The sequence below is a fragment of the Dasypus novemcinctus genome, chromosome 19 (assembly GCF_030445035.2).
Source record: "Dasypus novemcinctus isolate mDasNov1 chromosome 19, mDasNov1.1.hap2, whole genome shotgun sequence".
Taxonomy (NCBI): domain Eukaryota; kingdom Metazoa; phylum Chordata; class Mammalia; order Cingulata; family Dasypodidae; genus Dasypus; species Dasypus novemcinctus.
This window is the reverse complement of record NC_080691.1, coordinates 24,285,134-24,301,461: the sequence shown is the minus strand read 5'-3', so window position 1 is coordinate 24,301,461 and position 16,328 is coordinate 24,285,134. Positions and strand designations below refer to the sequence as shown.

Here is a 16,328-nt window from a genome sequence, read left to right as displayed (position 1 = left end):
TCAGGGCTCTTATTTCAATGTTGTGCTTGTGTTTTAGCAGAATACTAACCCTTGCCATCCATAAAAACCGATCTAGGAATGCAGTTGGACCCTTGAGTATGAGAATTCAGAACAGCTGGTAGGAAATTAGGGCAGTAATAATCAACACCCATTTTACTGACTGTGGAAAGAAGAGCCTGGTTTATCTTGTTCAATCCAAAATAGGTATACCTTTGAAACAGGCATTGATAATTTTATTACAAAAGTAGGATGGGAGGGAAAAAAAGCCACTCAAAGTTTCAGTAATTCAATAATTTATTCCTCTAAAAAAGTGTGTAAAAGTATATAGCTCTCATCCACAAGGTATATATGAATGACATTTAAAATGGAGGCCTTTTATTATTGTTTCTTTTTATCAAAGTCTTTTAGTGTACTGTACCAGCGCTATACTGTAGTTTTTTAATTGAACTTCACATATTTTTGTCTTTTTTCAAATTGTTTGCTATATATAAAAGAAGCTCACTGCAAAATGCTTGAAGGAAAAAGGAAACAAAAGAAATTCAGAACTTCCCAGAAATGTACAGCTTTTACATTTAAAAAAGGTTCTGAAATATACATACAAGCATGCTGAACAATCCCAACCCTCCCCCGTCCCCGTTTAGTTCAAACCATGGTAAGAGTTCTGATTTCTGCAGAATTTCCAAAATAAAAAATAAAAAAAAAAATAAAATAAAATAACTTCTCACTCTGTAGCAAATCCAGGGCTTGTACATTTCAGATTAATTCAGTAAAAAACTCACAAGTAAAATAATGCATATTTAAGGGAAGTATTATACAGACTTTTTCACACAGAAGTACATAAGATTTTTTAAAATCTATTGCCATTCATTTATTTTTGCACAAAAACGTATAAATATGTCACCAGCTTTTCTTAACTTAAAAAACTTAAATAAGACACCAGATGAAAACTACCCTTTGCTGCCTTTTTTTTTGTATGTTTTTTTTTTCTTTTTTTTGCTTAATATAATTGGGTTTCTAGGGAAGAAAAGCCCCTGCATTAAAAAGAGCCCATTTAAAAAAAAATTCAAAGTTCTGATGAATTCTGGGAAAAAAAACAACCCCAAAGTGGTAAAAGATTACAAATATCTACTTTACAATTTGTCTTCTCACCAAGATAATTTTATACAAGTTTACAATCTTCATCATCTTATGCTCTTCAAAAGGCCTTGAGAATTTTCCTTTCTGATTAAGAAAAAATAGCACTGCAATATTTTTAAAGTCAATTTTACACTGTACACATTAGATACAAATGGTTTGATATATCAGATTTTTTTAACCTATACATTGCGAAAGTCAACCCCTCCCGTTCAATTGGTGGTACAGAGAACAAAATTATCCATTTACAAGTTATTTCTCTGCTTTCACCTTCCCACCACACAACTTTATTTTTTAATATGTTTTAAACGTTAGATTATTTCAAGAAAAATACTTTTACAAAATCATATCGATTATTACATTTTTCCCTTTTTTGTTAATAACCAGGACATGGAAGTCTCTTGGAAGAACTTTTAAAATTTGCATGATTCTCTCCACAGCTGACTTGAGCTCAACAGCCAGATTAATGCGGCTCCCAGAAGGCAAGTCCACGCCCAGTACCCCTCAGAAAGAAACACACAGCAACCACAAGTATTAAAATTGGAGTCTTAAAGACAACCCTCTTGGGCCTGGAATGAGGAGGAGTCATAAAATACTTCAATTAGCCATCAATGCTTTAAAAAGGCATTAAAAAAAAAAAAATCTTACCACGAAGGCTCAACTTCAAGTACTACTTTAATGGTAAGTTGTAGTATTTCTTTGAAATAATATTCCTATGGTCCAGAAAAGAATTCACCATATTTATAACTGATTTATGAGAAAATGCTTTATGATTTATGAGCAAATGATTGTGATATGTACATGAGTCCCTTTTTATCTAATGAGAGGAGAGCCCTGGCTTTCAGTAAGAATTCACTGGAAAATATATTGCCACTGGGACTATATAAACTAATTTAAGGAACTTGCTTCCACGGCTCTGAGTTGAGCTGGACTGCTTTCTGTATAAAAAGTTATCCTTCATGAAAAGCTAGCCACGTATAATAAGGAATATGGCAGAACTTTTAAAACCCAGTTTATTCTTTAAAAAATCTGCTGGGTGGTTTTGAATATATTACTTTTTAGGCATAATCTCCCCAATTTTTCTTCACTCCTTTTCTGGCTTCTAGGACAGAGGTATTATTGTAGTCAAAAAGAATCCTATGGTGGATCTCAGTTGGGTTTCAGCTTCTTTACCTGGTCCTCGAGAATTAAAATAAAGTCACAAAAACCCTTATGACAAAACATCTTAAAATAAATAACAAAATTAAGATGTCTCTAGACCTTTCACATCTATACACAGATATGTAATCAACCAAAGCAGTCATGCCAACCTAGATACAGGAGCACTAGGGAGACAAACCCCATTATGTAATCATGTACTTGAGCTGGTTCTTATTTTTCAAAAGTCCCAGATTATGGAGTTCAGGTAAACCACAGGCCATCCACCAATAACTAGAGGATTTCATCCATAGAGCTACTGCCCTTATTTTAAACAGAGACTGAAGACAGACTCTTGTGCAAAAGGATACTGTCTCTTCTGTTTTGATCTTAAAAACCAACAACAAAAAAACCTCCCGTGGACCAGTGGCTTGGGGCCGCACATGCCACAACACTGGCTGAAAGTCACTGCTTATGGAAGTTTCCAGGTCCGTGGGAGAAGTGTCAGTGAGTCACTCTGGTAATGAACACTGCAGATTTGACACGTGCCTGCTGAGAAGTAATCACAGTGCAGGACTGTGGAGAGTGGTCTGAAGAAAAGGATGTGGGGAATTTGCAGAGTGTAGCAGGTTCCTTGAACTGAGGTTGCAGGGAGAAGAAACTGAGCCAGAGAGAACAAGTGCTTTCCAATTAAAGTATATTCATGATGGCATTGTACAACTGAGTGAGCACCACAAAGTGGACGGGAAGGCAGGAAGTACGGTCCTGGGTGGCCGGATTGCACGTGAGCCAGGACAGAGCATTATACTGCTCCAAAACAAACCTGCCAAAAAGAACACACAGATCAGGAGGTATGGCCGATGACAGAATTCTATGCATTCCAGATTTTAGCAGGAAAAAGGCCTAAAGTCATTCTTTAATTTGCCCCAGGCTCTTTCACATTCCTTCTCTCATGTTCCCCCTTCCTTCTAGAGCTGTGCTGTCCAGTACAATAGCCACTTAGCCCACAGACCTACTGAGCACTTAAAAATGAGTCTGGTCCAAATTGAGATGTGCTGTAAGTATAAAATATGCATTGGAAGAAGAATGTAAAATATCTTAGTATTTTATACTGATTACATGTTAAAATAACTTTTGGGACATACTGAGTTAAGTAAAATATATTATTGTGGCTACTAGGAAATTTTAAATTAAAAATGGGACTCACAATATATTTCTATTGGACAGCATTGCTCTGAATTCCTGGAAGCCAAAATCAAACTGATTAGGTTCCTGCTTAACTATAATTTCCAAATCATTTAAAGAGTTTGAAAATAATTTCTTAAGGTTCTTGAAGAATGTTTATGGCCTACTAAAGTGCAAGAGAATTAATACACACCTCCAGGAGGCATTTCCCAACTGTGAAATTTATCCTCTAGTTAATTCTATTTATATAGCTTATGTAAGGGAGGGTAATGTTTTCATTGCAAATGCTTTAAATTCCAAACTCTATGTTTGAACTTCTTGCCCCTGGTTCTGATCTATTTTCATCACCATGAAATGCCTCCCCTAAATAGGAAACAAAGGTGATTATAACTGCACACAACTATCTAATTTAACAAATTGAGTTACACACAGTGCTCCCACTGTACAAAAGGTAGCATTTTTGCCATGAATGCCATGCTCAAAAATGCCTTGGGAAAACGAGAAAAGGAATATAATTTCAAACTATACTACTACTGTATTGCCTAGGTCTGAATCTACCTTAAAACATCAGAAGTGGTTTTGGAGTCGAGAGGATGTGGAACCCGTTGAGAATTCCTGGCAGGGAGAAGTTCATCCGTCTGTGCTACAGAAATGTGGTGATGCAGTGAAGCCTATGAAAGGAAAAAGATTGTTACCCTTCCTGTCTAGACAACCACAGTGCTGTAAAAAGATAGGGCCATGTCTGCCAGAAGCAAACGTTCTCTGAAGTCCCCTCGAAGTCAGGGCTTCTATCAGCTGTACGAATTTTAAGCTGCTCAGGCATCCCAGGTAATTTTATATCCTAGAGTTGGAGGGTGAGAAAGTTAGCTTTTCTGGCCAATTTTTCTTTTTTTGTCTATTTTGCCTATAAATGATTCAATTCTCTCTCTAACAGATAAGGATCTTTTAAAACAATAATGACCATACTCAACAAAAATTTTCAATGATTATTTAATATTTAATTCTTTAATATCAGAATTCATTTCATATCATCTTCTAATCAATTCATTTTTATATTATTCATTGTAATTATCTCAAACATATTTTCACATTTGGTTTATTAAAATCATGAGCCAACCTGGTCCACAACATTGGAAAATGATTAAATGATATACCTCTTAATGATCTTAAATCAACAGATAGGCCCCATAGCCTGGATATGGCTGATTATATCCTTGTATTGGTGTTTAACATGGTCCCCTATCCTTATTTCCTATAAACCAGTAGTTAGAGCTAGAGACTTAATTAGATTCAGATTCACTGGTGTGGTGAATGGTAAGAATACTTCATCAGTGGGGATGTGTCCTTCTGTCACATCAAAAGACACACACCTGGTGGACCCACTTTAAATACTGAGACTGGTCACTGGGTTCAGCGAGCTCCATCCATTATAAAGTCCCCCATCAATTTTTCACCTAATGATTTTAACTTATTTACTAAATAACTAGAAATAAAACATGTAAAGGAGAAACAATATAAATGCTTGATTCCGTCCCTTTATCAATTTTCAGATTAATACGTTACTGCTCTAGCAGCTTCCAAAGGTAACTGATAAATTTGGTTTTTAGTACAATTAGGAACACTGGATTTATTTAAATCTATTGCTGTCTTTGTCCCATCTCTGGCTAATGAAAACTCCTCCACATTGGCTTGTGGGTCCTTTGGTATGATTCTAATAATCTTTGGTAGGTAAATTCCTTGTTTTCAGGCATGATAAATTGTCCCAGACTCATCTTAAATATTTCTTGCTCCAGAACTTGGGATTAACCATTTTGTCAAAGAACCTTGGTTCTTTTGAGTGAGAAATGGTATTTAGGAGCCACAGTCATGGCATTAGAGATGTTTATTGACCCTAAACTTTTTCAGGAGGCCTAAGTAGGAAGTTTGTATATTTTAGAAAGAGAGAGAAAAAAAAATTCGAGGTTCATCCTGATAAATTCTAATTTGAGGTAAAACATGAAAGACATTGTGAAAAGAAAATTGCTTCATTTTATTTTGGTGTTTAAACTTCCATTGTTTTTTTTTCTTGAAAATATAAGCAGATATATTCATAAATGTGTGCATGTGTCTTAGAAACTACTCCACAGAATAATTATATAGAAATATTCCTCATTTTTTAATGGACTGTATCATAATTTATGCACGTAGTAGTCCCTTATCGATGGGCATTTAGGTTGTTTCTATTATTGTACATATGTCATTTAATTTTTTTTTTTTTTCAAAGTATTTTTGGAAGTGGGATTGCTTGCATCAGAAGGGGAAGGTAGAGGGTGGTTATCATTAGACATTCCAAAAACAATTGAGAATGCCTTCTACCCACAGTCAGGCCAAGAGAGTATTTGTCAAACCTTTGGGTTTTTGTTAATCTGTAGGTGAGAAATGGATTTCATTCCAGTTTCTTTCACCCAAACTAAAGCCTCTTTTGATTTTAACCCTTAAGTTGGATTAAAGGGTTCCAAGAAATATACAGGTAGTGTTGTGGAAGCAGAGAGATTTAATGACGGCGTATGGAAGGCCAGGACTCAGTAATAATTTTGGGAAGGAAAATTTATTAACGACAGGCCAGGCTCGGGAACTCTTGCTGAAAACCCCAAGCCCCGAATAAGATTTCAGGGTTCTTTTTATACAGAGAATTTAGGAGTGAAGAGTTAAATGGTACATTGTTTGAGTGCTAGATAAGCTTGAGTTAACACATATTTCCCACATTCCAGTTAAGCTTGAAGTTTGCATACTCCCTGAATATTCTAAGTCTATAGAGCCTATATCACTTAATTGGCTTTCTGGGACTGGAGTGGTTGGCTGGTTACGAAAGGTGGGGCTACAGTTCTTATTGTTTGACACACACAGCCCAGGTTATTCATGAAGAGATTCATAGCCCATATCAATAGGAGCAAATGTTGTTGTTTTAAAAAACTGACTGTCCTTTTCTAATGAACACTGACAGACTGTGGCAGGGGAGTTACTTATTATCCTTGTGGCCCAGGCCACTGACAACAATGCAATATGGACTTACAGAAAGATCATTATATAGAGTCACTTGTCTAAATATCCTAGATGTACACTTTAGGCCCCACAAACTGCTTGGGTTAATGGATTAATGTAATTAATTTCTTTGTGCAATTAATCCCTTTCCTCTCTCTACAACTGCAATTAAAATATACTCAAAGTGTAAGTAGATGTGAGAAAAACAGGGAACACAATAAGACTGGGTAACTAAGACAAATCTTTCTAGACAAAATTGAATTTCATCATTAATCATTTATCCCCCAAAACTTCAAATATGATATCATACCAACCTTTAGGAAGAGGGGGCACTGGTTCTGAGCCTGCGGACATGATGACCAAAACCACTGCGGGAGATTCTCGGCTTTGGCAGTTGAAACAAAATACCCAAGGGCAAGAGGTTGCTGTTTTAGCTCCTCTGGTGCTTCTCTAGAAAGAAGACGCTCCCCCTGGCTCTGAAAAACAAAGTCCCAAAAACATGATAAGCATTTTTCACTTCAAATAAAGCTTTAATCAGTTCACTCTGGGCACTATACTGACTAATCCCCTTTCTGACTCTCATACAAAAAAAGCGAGGCAACAAGAAAGGAAAACAGGGTCACATTTTCTTTGCTACAAACACAGATATCTGAGAAAAGCTACAGCTTAGGCAGAAGATACCAGCAAAACTAACAGCATCAAGTAAGTATAGATTGATTTGCTCTAGTTTCTTTTCTGCAAAATGTAAAATCTTTTCCATGACATGATTAGGGAACAAACTGAAATTGGAAAGAGTGTAATCTCTGACAGCCAACGGCCAAACTCACATACTCTTCCACCAGTAACCAACCCAAACCAGATGGACTTCACCTGACTGTCCACTGTCAGTGTACACCGATCAGGGACATTTAACCCTTCACCAGCAGTTGCATGGACACCGATATTACCCACTGATATTACCCACATCCACTGTCAGTGTACACCGATCAGGGACATTTAATCCTTTCACCAGCAGTTGCATGGACACCGATATTACCCACTTGCTAAGCAGTAGTATGAGATTTGCTAATGAGAAGTCAGGTTTTAATTTGCAGAAATTTCCTTAAAAATTCCTTTAAGAACTTTATTGTGCTTTTTTTTTTCCACTTTTGCAAATGACATTTCCCTCATCTTTTGATTCTTTTAAGCTAGCTTTAAGAATTCACAAATCTCCTGTTTCAAGGGGAAAACATCTTCCACTACTATATATCCAATGGTATCAATTCTTAGTAAAAAAAAAAAAAGTCTTTACTCCAACCTTGCACAAATTCTTTCTTTTATTCTTGTAACGTCTTAACATGGATATCAAAGAATGTTCAGTTGTTCAGAAAGAGGAAATTCTGAATGCCTCTCAGAGGCCACCTGACCAGTTTCAGAACACACTGCTTACGCTGTGCCATTCAATTAAAGACTTTAGGACTTGAGACTCCAACAAAGGAGAAAATTCACACCTCTTAGAAAACTAACCTTACACTTCAGTTACCAATCCTTGCTTAATGGATAAACTGAATTACAAAAGGTACTGTGGAGTTATGTACATTATTTCCCTTTCCCAGATAAGGCTGAGAAAGGTAAAATAAGCTTGTCCAAGGTCACAAAGCTTGTAAGCCACAGCCCTGCAATTCAGAGCTAGAGCTGAATCTGGGGCATGCCCTCTTAGCTGCTATGCTATTTGACTTTAGAATTCACATTAATCCTAAATTAAAACTATCCAGTGCCAAATTTGTGTTCTTGGTTGCTATCACAACAGTAAATTGTCATTAACTTGACTAGTTTAAGTCAACTTGACTACTTGACTTAAATCATATATTTAACTAGTTTAAGATTTTAGACATAGCAATTTTTCTAGGTCTTGATCCCTCAATCCCTTAACATTTAGGCGTCTTTGGGACATGGAGCTGCCCTGGATGGTGCTTCAGAGGTAATCACCGGACATTGTAAATCCTCACAGGGCCCACTGGATGGAATGGAGGAGAGTATGGGCCATGATGTGGACCATTGTCTATGAGGTGCAGAGGTGCCCAAAGATGTACTTACCAAATCCAATGGATGTGTCATGGTGATGGGAACGAGTGTTGTTGGGGGGGGAGAGGGGGGGTGGGGGGGTGGGGTTGAATGGGACCTCACATATATATTTTTAATGTAATATTATTACAAAGTCAATAAAAAAATAAATAAAATAAAATAAAAAATAAATAAATAATACATAGTATAGTGAAAAAAAAAAAAGTACAATAGAGTAATGAGGCATGTGTCAATTACATTGAAAGTAACACAAGCCACAGCAGAACCTTTTAATTCTTAAATCTCCTAATGATCCACCTGCAATATCCCTGGAATATTTAAAGATGATAGTAGTTGCAAACTCTCACTTTGTCCCTTCATACACTGGCATTAATCTGGACATTTCTCTAAAATGAGCCTCTTACTGTCTCTTGCCATTCCCACAGGTTGGCTATAGAAATCAGACTACATAATGACATAAAAATTGCACAGTAACATTTTTTTGTGATTTATGTATCTTTAAAAAAAAACAACCAACCAATCTATTATTAAAATAAATAAATTGCACAGTCAGAATAATCAATCAACAATGTGTTCTTTAATGAACACATTCAGGTTGCATGTAAAATAAACAGGGAGGTTGAACTAGCCTTGCCAAAAGCCACTAGTGGGCTAAAAAATAACTTGGAAGCAGGAAGCAACCAAAACTAATTTTTGCTAAGAAAAACAACACTTGCATAAAACTCTCGCAGCTGTAATAGAATACTCTTCTGACAAAACTTATTCATTGGGAATAATAATGTATTTATTCCAAACTCCTACCTTCTATTAAAAATGGAACTACAGAGTTACTTTCCCAGACTTATTTCTCTCATACTAGGTACTAAGAGAAACAAGAAGAAAGGTGGGTGTAGTAAAAGGATACTTCAAAAGGATTATTTTCCTGAGGGTTGAAATCATCCTTACCCGACTATGCTGAAAATGAGAGCCCACACCAATTCCAGGAGAGCCTGGGGAGGGAACTGGGGAGGAGTTGGGAGACGAATGAAGGTTCCCAGTCATTAATATGCCAATATCATTGTCCATATCATCTGGGAATGGAAGGTCAACAAACATATCATCTAGAGGGGAAGGGAGGAAAAAGTACAAAAATTAAATAGATAGTCCATCTTCCTAACCTAACTAATACACCGTTAGCTTATGACCATTATCGGCATATGCCATTAACAACATAATAAGATTGAATGCATGCCTACTGAATGCAAGGTGCTGCAAATAATTCATTTTATATTCCCTCCACCAATCTAATGTGAAGTGTTAACAGAATGGGGCAATAAAAAACAAAACCCCACACTCTGTATAGCATTCAAAGGCGTAAAAAAAACTAGCAAAACAGCTGAAGAAGTAATTTAATTACGAAACAAAGTTGACACCATCCAAGAAAACAGTATACTCCATTTATGCATCCAACATACTAGAGGCCGAGTTAGTGCATGTTACTAGATGCGAACCTGCCCTAAAACTGGAGGCATATTCCAAAAGCAAATCACAGCACTATGTTTTCACTAAGAAATCCTCTCCCATGTTATAATAGGTGTGCTTAGAGTAGAAAATTTGGAGAGATAAAAGTATGAAAAGGTACAGCTATCACCCACTTGACTATGATTCTGACTTTTTCTCATATATTTGGTTGAGATCATTCTATATATATAAAATTTGGTTTTGTACTCATAGTATATAAACAGATAATTTGTGATGAGAACTACATAAAGGTGTGGGGACAGAGGGGTCAGCTTATAGGCATACAGGTTCATATATACTGCTGAAGTTAAGTTGGTATCAAACTAAACAAGATTGTTATAGATTTAGGAATTTCAATGGTAACCACAAAGAAAATATTACAGAACATGCAAGCTCACAGAGACAGAAAATATAGTTACAGGTTACCCAAGGATGAGGGGTAGTGGTTTGGGGAGTTAATACATAATGGGTGTAGGGTTTCTGTTTGAGTGAAGGGAAAGTACTAGTAATGGATGGTGGTGAGGGTACACAACATTGTGAATGTGATTAATCCCACTGAATGTCATGCCTGGGAGGGACTGGGATGAGAATGTTTATGATGTATATATATTTCCACAATTTAAAAAACAAACAAGGCTATGGAGGAGAGAAAAGGCTCAAAAGGACATTACTGGCACATAAGAAAATAACGGAATATAGAATGCAGGTTTTGTATTGATGTCAAAGTCCTTGAACTTGATAACTATACTAAAGGTGAGTGCATAAGTGAAATCCTTGTTCTTAAGAAATGTACTTAGAAGTATTGTGTTAAAAGAGTATGATGTGTGCAGCCCGCTCTCAAATGTTCAGAAAATAGATAAAAATTACAAAATGTTAAAACTGGTGGATCTGGGGGTTTGGGGGTATGTGTGGCAGTGTAAGCTGGAGTTCTCTGAATGGGGTTTGTATTATTTTTTGCAACTGTCCTCTAAGTTTGAAATTATCTCAAAATAAAAAGCTTAAGGAAAAAGAAATTTGGTAGCCTTTTCTTGTTCCCACTTAAAATGGGTAAATGCTGGCAGCTGTTAAAAATTCCTTAAAAGCTATTCTAATGAATGCCTAATATTGAGCATTTAACAGTTTACAAATAACCACTTCTTAACAAATCCCTTACAGATATTCAAACCCCAAAAATCCATTAAGGTTAATCAAATAAGGAGCTGCTTTATAGCAAATTAGATTCCCAATCACTAGCTGAAGGCAAGCACTGGCTTCATACTGCCTGGTAGTCTTCATGCATCTTAAATAAGATGAACAAATATTTAGTGAAAGAATGACACTCACATGAAAGAGATGATTATTTTTTTGCCTCAATGTTAAACAAGAGAAAGTTAATCACACAAGAGGGGAAAGATTTGGTCTTTGTTGAAGTACAGGCTGAAATTAAATTTTTAAAACCTAAAGAATCTCAATCTTTTAGTTCACTTTTCATATTTCATATAGTGTTAATTACCACAGAGAAAAACCTGCAGCAGCCCCATGACCCCACATTCCAGCTCTGTGTCTTGTTTTGGAAATTGAGTTCTATTCACATAAGGTCTTCTACTCACCATTGTTGGGGCTAAATCCATCTTCATTGGGATAGTTGGCTGGAGCCACTTGGATGGTTGATGATGTTGGGAACACCAAAATATGTGTACAAGAAGCATCTTGAGGTGTGTTAAGCTGGGATGACTGCATGTTCAGTGCAGTACTTCGACCAAATACAGAGCCCATGGTGACAGCATCTTTTAATTAAAAAAAAAAAAGAAAAAAGAATCAAGAATCCTATCAATTTCTTTGTGTAAATCCCAAAAATGAAGTTTTAAGAGGGCCCGATCTCAGGACATGTAGCTATGATAACCCAAGCCTCAATTCACCCTGGAAAGGTTAAGATAAACTTGGATCAAGTCCATCAAATGTTTTATTTATTTATAAAAGTATTTCTAAAAATAAATCCCCCACCACGCTTTCCTCCGTTGTTTCTAATAATTTATAAATTGTTTTCCTAAATCATACAATCCTATAGAAATAGTGCCATTCAATTAATAAGTATTAAAACTAACATTTATTGAGTGCTCACTGCATGCTAGATTGTGTGCTAAACTAGTCATCTCATTAAAGCATCACTGCCACCTTGAGGTGAGAACTATTATTACAACTTTATATATGAAGACAGAAGCACAAAGAAGTGATATAATTTGCCCAAGTGATACAGGCACCTGAAGTAACCTACGGTCTAAAGATCAAGCTAATAAAGGTATCTGTCTTTCACTGGTTAATGGCAAGTAACCCCATTTTTCACACAACGTTATTGCCTTCTACAGGTAATGAGTGGATAGGGTCTCCCATTTGATCCAAGAAAGATCTGGGTGGTAAAAACAGGTTAGAAAAATAAAAACATAAAATTGCTTAGTTGCTGGTTTTGAAAAATCAGCCAGAGGGAAGCAGATTTGGCTCAACTGATAGAGCATCTGCCTACCACACAGGAGGTCCAGGGTTTAAACCCAGGGCCTCCTGACCCGTGTGGAGCTGGCCCATGTGCAGTGTTGATGTGCACAAGGAGTGCCATGCCAAGCAGGGGTGTCCCACGCATAGGGAGCCCCATGTGCAAGGAGTGCGCCCCTCAAGAAGAGCTGCCCCATGCAAAAAAAGTGCAGCCTGCCCACGAGTGGTGCCGCACACATGGAGAGCTGACGCAGCAAGATAATACAACAAAAAGAGACACAGATTCCTGGTGCTGCTGACAAGAATGCAAGCAGACAAAGAAGAACACACAGCGAATAAAGAAGAACATACAGCGAATGGACACACAGAGCAGACGGCGGGGGGGCGGGAATAAATCTTAAAAAAAAAAAAAAAAAAGGCCAGATTTTTAAAAGATTCAGTTTCTACAGTGTTTTGGTTATCCTCCTACTGGCACTTCCATTATTGAGAACTTATTGTGTGCCAGGTCCTGTGCTAAATGCTTGCTTCATTCCTAATTTCCTTATCATCCATCCTCAACCATATCTGAGACCTTAAATAGCCCCTCAGGGCTACTTGGAGATTCTGTTAAAGACTTGTCTTCCAAAGAATATTTAAATCTATATCATGTTACTGTGCCCTTTAGTAGTTTTTTGAAAGGTGATTTTCATGCACTAACAACAAATTGGGGTAAAGCAAAGAGGCACTGCTCATGACTAAGTATTCTCAACTATACCCAGAATTTACAATCTCTTTCTCAAGCTATGGTCAGCAAGGATAATAAAATCATAAGCTACTTCCCTTGGAAGAAATCAAATGGTTTCCATTTTTGAGCCCAAAGTACAATTTTCTCTTACAAGGCTACAATAATATAATAAAAATATATTCTCCGCTTATCTGTGGACTTAAGTTTGAATGGACTGAACTGATGTGATACCTAATTAATGAAACTGACAAGAGGAAATTTACCTGGCATCACTACAAAGGACCCCTGGGGCTCCATGGCAACCAGGCAGGCACTGAGGATTGAAGGAGAGTCTGCGGCAGATATTCCACACATCCGGCACACATCCTTGAGCTGTTTGCTGATTGTCTGTAGTGAACATTCTCCAAGGAGGATACTCCAATCTGAAATCAAATATCAGAGTCATACAGTCTTTAGAAAATCATACTGCCATAAAACTTGAGATTTTGGCCATTTTTGCCTGGTAACTGAATATCCACGATTGAGCCCCAAAGGGAATATGACTTTACATAGATTCCCCCTCCTTTCTACAAAGAAAATGTTACTTGACCTCTGTTAGACTTCATTAACAAAGAAACAAATGTCTACCATTCTGTAGAATGAAGCCATGTCTGAACCTTTGAGAGTCCTTCACAGTTAGATTTGGCCACATAAAATGAATGCTTTTTGATGAAGATGCCTGTGTTAGTTGTTCTATCCTTTCTCATCTTTGTAAAGGTCTGATTCCTTCAGTGCCCTATAGGAACTTTTCTTGAGATCAGAGCACAGTTGGGGGCTGAGCTCAGGTTTGTTTACCAGGTTTATTTACTGTTAGAGGTTGGCTGTTTCCATGAAAGGCAAGCAGCAGCAGAAACTCAGAAGACACATTTTCAGAACATCCAAAAGAGTTCATAAAGGGTGTAAATGATGTGCTTCAAACAATGCCACGCTAATCATTTAGATTAAAAAATTGGCAACATTTTTCTTTCTAATTTTTGTTTATTGCCGCCAAACAAGAGCACTATTGTAATCAGAGAACTGTTGAGGAGTAAGCTACTCTGGGAAATAAAAAGCACTTGGCCTTTCCTTTTCCCTCCCTGACAAACATACAGTATATGATATTCCTGCAGCAAGCACTGTTGTCATGCCCTACTGATGAAATGCCAAAAACTGTTTTCCTATTCCTAACGAACCTCAAACTGAAATGCCTGAAATCAAAGTGGCTAGGAATATGAAGAACATAAGTTTAAAAACCACAGGAAATCAAACAGATGTAAGTTCCATATTTCAAACCAAATAAGGAAGAAAAGGGCAGTGTGAGTATTTCATCATATACACTCTGGAGATAAAGAACGTACACTAAACCCTTCCCCCATGTTTCCCTCCCCCCATCTACATTTTTTCCTCAATCTTTTGTTGGGCTCCTCTGATCGTACTTACATTCCTCTCTTCTATGACATAAGGAGAAAAATTGTCCCTTCTAAGAGGTACCTCATTGTAATTTTCCAAAATACCAAGTGACTAGACTACAAGACTACATTTTTATCCCCTGCCTTCTTCTATTATAACTTATCCCAAGATTTAAGAATAGCCCAAAGTCTTTAAGACTGACTAAAAAGCAGACTAGGAATAAAGACAGAAATTCTGACAGAAATGAGATGATGATTCCCCTAATGTAATAGACCCCTGGGCTACTGATAGAAAATTCATTATAAGTATGATATTCTTAAAAAATTAGAATGGGTACTACTTACTAAAAATATTTTGTGTGCAATAGATGCCTAAGACATTTGCTTAATGTATACTATGTAATATTTGTATAAACTGTTAAACCCTAAAAAGTAACTTACCTAGGTTGTAGTAAAAATACAATGTATACTCGTATACCTGATGTTTCATGTCAAGAAACAATTTGTATACTAATACAGGTCAGCAAACTGTTTTTGTAAATGTTTTACTAGACAGCCATACTCATTCATGTAGGCATTGTGTCAGGCTTCTTTGACATTACAACAGTAGAGCTGAGTAGTTGGAATATAGTAACTGGCACACAAAGCCAAAAACATTTACTTTCTGGCCCTTTCCGGAGAAAATCTGTCGACGCTGTTCAGATGTATTTGGATACTAGAAACCACCAAGCTAATTTGTGACATATGCCTTGATTTTGAACCTGAGGGGAAAACTGCTGCCATTTCCATGCATATTTTGAATTTCTTATAAATGAGCTATTAATTCATAGACTTAAAAAAGAAAAACCTAGGCCTGTTCATATTGCTCATGTAAAATCATGCAAGTAGCTACACTAGGATAGTAAACGAGGTGGGTGCAATGCCAGGCAGGGCTGGAAATTGCTGATGATCTATCAGTTACTTTTAGTTCTTCTTAGTTGACTGTTGTATTTATAATGAACACAAGCAGTTGGTAGACACTGCTAGAGATTCAACTTAAAAAACATCTCTCAAGCTTCCAGGCTGAAGAATACTGGACAGTGGCAAATCACATAAAGACTTCCTATTTACAATAACTCATTCTTGAGAATCAAGACTCTCTTGCTCTTGTGCCACCAAACAAAATAAAGACAGAAACCATCATCATCAACTAAAAACAAAAACAAAAACTATCCCTGAAATAAACTGAAGGCTGAAAACACTCTTCCTGTTTTATATATATATCAGCATTCAGTATTTAATATTTTATTTGAATATATGGTTTTATTGCTAAAGAAATGTGTGAAAACCACTGCTTTATCCTGTACAAATAAAATAAAAAACTATAATCTGCTTTTTTTCTTATACCAACTTTTTCAATTTCTCCCTAGCTCAGTTAATAACATGATCTCATTCCTTTTCCTGTACTTCCTATACACACTACTTCAGGAATTTCTCACCTTTAAGTTCTCCATGGCCAAGACGCCCAAGTCGCCCAATTACAACTCTCCAGGGTAGGGATGTCATTTGGACAATCCCTATGCACCATTCCCATAACTTCTGCAGTCCAATTTTACGAGCAGATACTTTACTCCTCCGTGATCTCAAAAAGAAAGAAATGAGAAAGTGGCCCCCAAATGAATCAAAGTTAT

At 36.7% G+C, this 16,328-nt stretch overlaps 1 protein-coding gene across 2 annotated transcripts in view; it reads right to left on the bottom strand.

Annotated features, from left to right (window-relative positions):
• Positions 1 to 276: 276 nt before the first annotated feature.
• MED13L (mediator complex subunit 13L) overlaps positions 277 to 16,328 on the bottom strand; it is a 64,709-nt gene continuing 48,657 nt past the window's right edge. For both annotated transcript variants that reach the window (XM_071209799.1, XM_004461898.4), the window contains exons 21-27: positions 16,137 to 16,279; positions 13,495 to 13,653; positions 11,631 to 11,807; positions 9,487 to 9,641; positions 6,792 to 6,953; positions 4,015 to 4,127; positions 277 to 3,094 (exon numbers count right to left, since the gene is read on the bottom strand). In XM_071209799.1, the coding sequence (XP_071065900.1) occupies positions 2,962 to 3,094; positions 4,015 to 4,127; positions 6,792 to 6,953; positions 9,487 to 9,641; positions 11,631 to 11,807; positions 13,495 to 13,653; positions 16,137 to 16,279 (1,042 nt within the window). In that variant the 3' untranslated portion in view covers positions 277 to 2,961. The remainder of the gene's footprint in view (positions 3,095 to 4,014; positions 4,128 to 6,791; positions 6,954 to 9,486; positions 9,642 to 11,630; positions 11,808 to 13,494; positions 13,654 to 16,136; positions 16,280 to 16,328) is intronic.